The sequence below is a fragment of the Penaeus japonicus genome, unplaced genomic scaffold (assembly GCF_977035675.1).
Source record: "Penaeus japonicus unplaced genomic scaffold, GWHDUDI00000001_assembly GWHDUDI00000029, whole genome shotgun sequence".
In the NCBI taxonomy this organism is placed as follows: domain Eukaryota; kingdom Metazoa; phylum Arthropoda; class Malacostraca; order Decapoda; family Penaeidae; genus Penaeus; species Penaeus japonicus.
Window position 1 is genome coordinate 32,342,247 of NW_028234431.1, and position 2,500 is coordinate 32,344,746.

The 2,500-nt window shown below is 36.8% G+C and overlaps 1 protein-coding gene across 4 annotated transcripts in view; it reads left to right on the forward strand.

The window, feature by feature from the left end:
• LOC122255483 (uncharacterized) overlaps positions 1–2,500 on the forward strand; it is a 41,043-nt gene that overhangs the window by 32,213 nt on the left and 6,330 nt on the right. The window contains exon 5 of one of the 4 annotated variants that reach the window (XM_043019769.2): positions 276–530. The exons of the other annotated variants lie outside the window; for them this stretch is intronic. Coding sequence (XP_042875703.1) covers positions 276–515 — 240 coding nt within the window. The 3' untranslated portion in view covers positions 516–530. Of the gene's footprint in view, positions 1–275; positions 531–2,500 lie in introns of those variants that run through there. 4 annotated transcript variants of the gene reach the window in all.

The following is a 2,500-nucleotide window of genomic DNA, read 5'->3' on the forward strand; positions in this document are numbered from 1 at the left end:
TTAAGAAGACGAAGAGGAAGGAATAGCATTGCTGACATCACTCGAAAAGCAAAGCAAAGCAAACCTGTCCAAGTCGGGATCCGAAAGGAACTCCTTGTAGCATGTCCTAGCGGCAGGGAAGGCCGAGTGTGAGGCAGACAGAGGGGGAAAGGGAGAGAGAGAGAAGGGGGGGAAGGGAGAGAGAGAAAGAGAGAGGGAGAGAGAGGGAGGTCGTGTGGCCAGACTTTGGGGGCGAGGGATCGAGCCAACCCTGATACCCAGTTTTCCTCCAGCAGGGCGCGGCCTTTGTCAAGTCTCAGAGAGGGAAAAACCTGATCTACTTCGAGGGTTACAAGCACAGGATATGCCGGGAGGAGGCCGGAGGGCACACCAGCTGGTGGCGCTGCACCAAGAAAACTTGCCGAGGGCGCGCCAGACTGAGCGTCGAGGGCATCGCCATGGTCGTGCCTCACAACCACGACCCGCAGCCATACATGCAGTATCAGGACGACGCCAGCCCGCGGGTCGTGCCCTAGGGCGCGGTCACGGGCTCGCAGGACCAAGAGGTCGTCACGGGGGGGAGGGAGAGAGAGAGAGAAAGGGAAAGGGAAAGGGAAAGGGAAAGGGAAAGGGGGAGGGGAGGGGAGGGGAGGGAGGGGGAGGGGGAGAGGGGGAGGGGAGGGGGAGGGTGTTCCCAAGGGGAGGGGGGGAAGACCGAAGGGAGAGGATTTTGATTAATCAGGAATAGTTCGTTTAAAGAGCAATTATTATCATCATCATCATCATCCAAAAATAAAAGCAAAACGAAAAAGGAAGATGTCTGCCCAAGCTGGTTGAACTCTTGATTTGAAAAGAGGAGGGAAATCAAGCGGCGTAGGAGGAAGAGGAGGGATAGGAAGACCGAGGTAGGAAGGGAGAGAAGGGAGAAAGGAAGAGAGAAAAAAGAGAAAGAAATGAGGGCAGAAATGGAAGAAGAACCGTGTCGTAAATGGAGTCTTCAATAACCTACCGTTTTTTAAATTATATTTTACGAGAGGGTTAGGGGGTGGGGGGAGTCTGGCCCAGCATGACAGAAATACCTATTTTCTATTATGTAAATTCCGACTTTGATTAATGAAGTGGCGACTGACTGATCGAGTGCATTCATACCATGCATCTGCAACATTACCATCTCCCGTTTCACTGTTGCATAACCTCTACTCTAGTGATCTTCCCAGATGAAAAAGAAGAAAGAAAGAAAACAAACTTTCTTCTGAATACCGGATACAAAATAAACCTTTCGCTGAACGTTCTTATCACAGTGCAATATGTCTGTCTGCATGGCGTCTGCAACTTGTTTTTCCTTCACGTTGAACAGTTGATTCTGCACGAGAGAGCCTGATGGAGTTTAGGAAAGACCTGTACTTAATTATTCAGACCGAGTCATATTTACCGTGTTTCTAAGCGATGCAGCCAGCGATGCTACACGAAAGGAGGGTTGTGAAATGGTTATTAAAAGACGTTTGTATGGTTTAATAAAGCCAGGATTTATGTATATATGTATGATATATATGTATATATATTATATATTATATATTATATATATATTATATATTATATTATATATATTATATATATTATATATATTATTTATGTTATATATAATATATATGTTATATATATTATATATGTTATATATATTATATATGTTATATATATTATATATGTTATATATATTATATATATTATATATGTTATATATATTATATATGTTATATATATTATATATGTTATATATATTATATATGTTATATATATTATATATGTTATATATATTATATATGTTATATATATTATATATGTTATATATATTATATATGTTATATATATTATATATGTTATATATATTATATATGTTATATATATTATATATGTTATATATATTATATATGTTATATATATTATATATATTATATATATTATATATATTATATATATTATATATATACACATATAAATATATAAATATATAGATATATAGATATATAGATATATGAATATATAAATATATAAATATGAATATAAAAGCATAAATTAATGTACGATATCTGATATATGATAATTTATTTTTCTCTCGAGGGTGAAGAGTGACTCCTCACACCCAGACTCCATCAATTTCAATTGTTTGGTTGCCTCAGGTAGTTCTCATTTCTGTCTCGGATCTGTGTCTTTCGCTAAGAGAGTGAGTGAGTGAGCGTGTGAGTGAGCGTGTGAGTGGGTGAGAGAGGGTGAGCGAGAGAGGATTAAAACAAATGGCGACTTGTTATGGGTTCTCCTAAATAATTATGTGAAGACCACCTGTACTTTTATTTTTCATTTCATGCTTTTTATTTATATATATATATATATATATATATATATATATATATATATATATATATATATATATATATATATATAATTGAATCGAGCTGTACAGTTTATTTTTCATTTCATTTTTTAAAAAATAAATATATATATTAAATATGTGGTTTTTAAATCC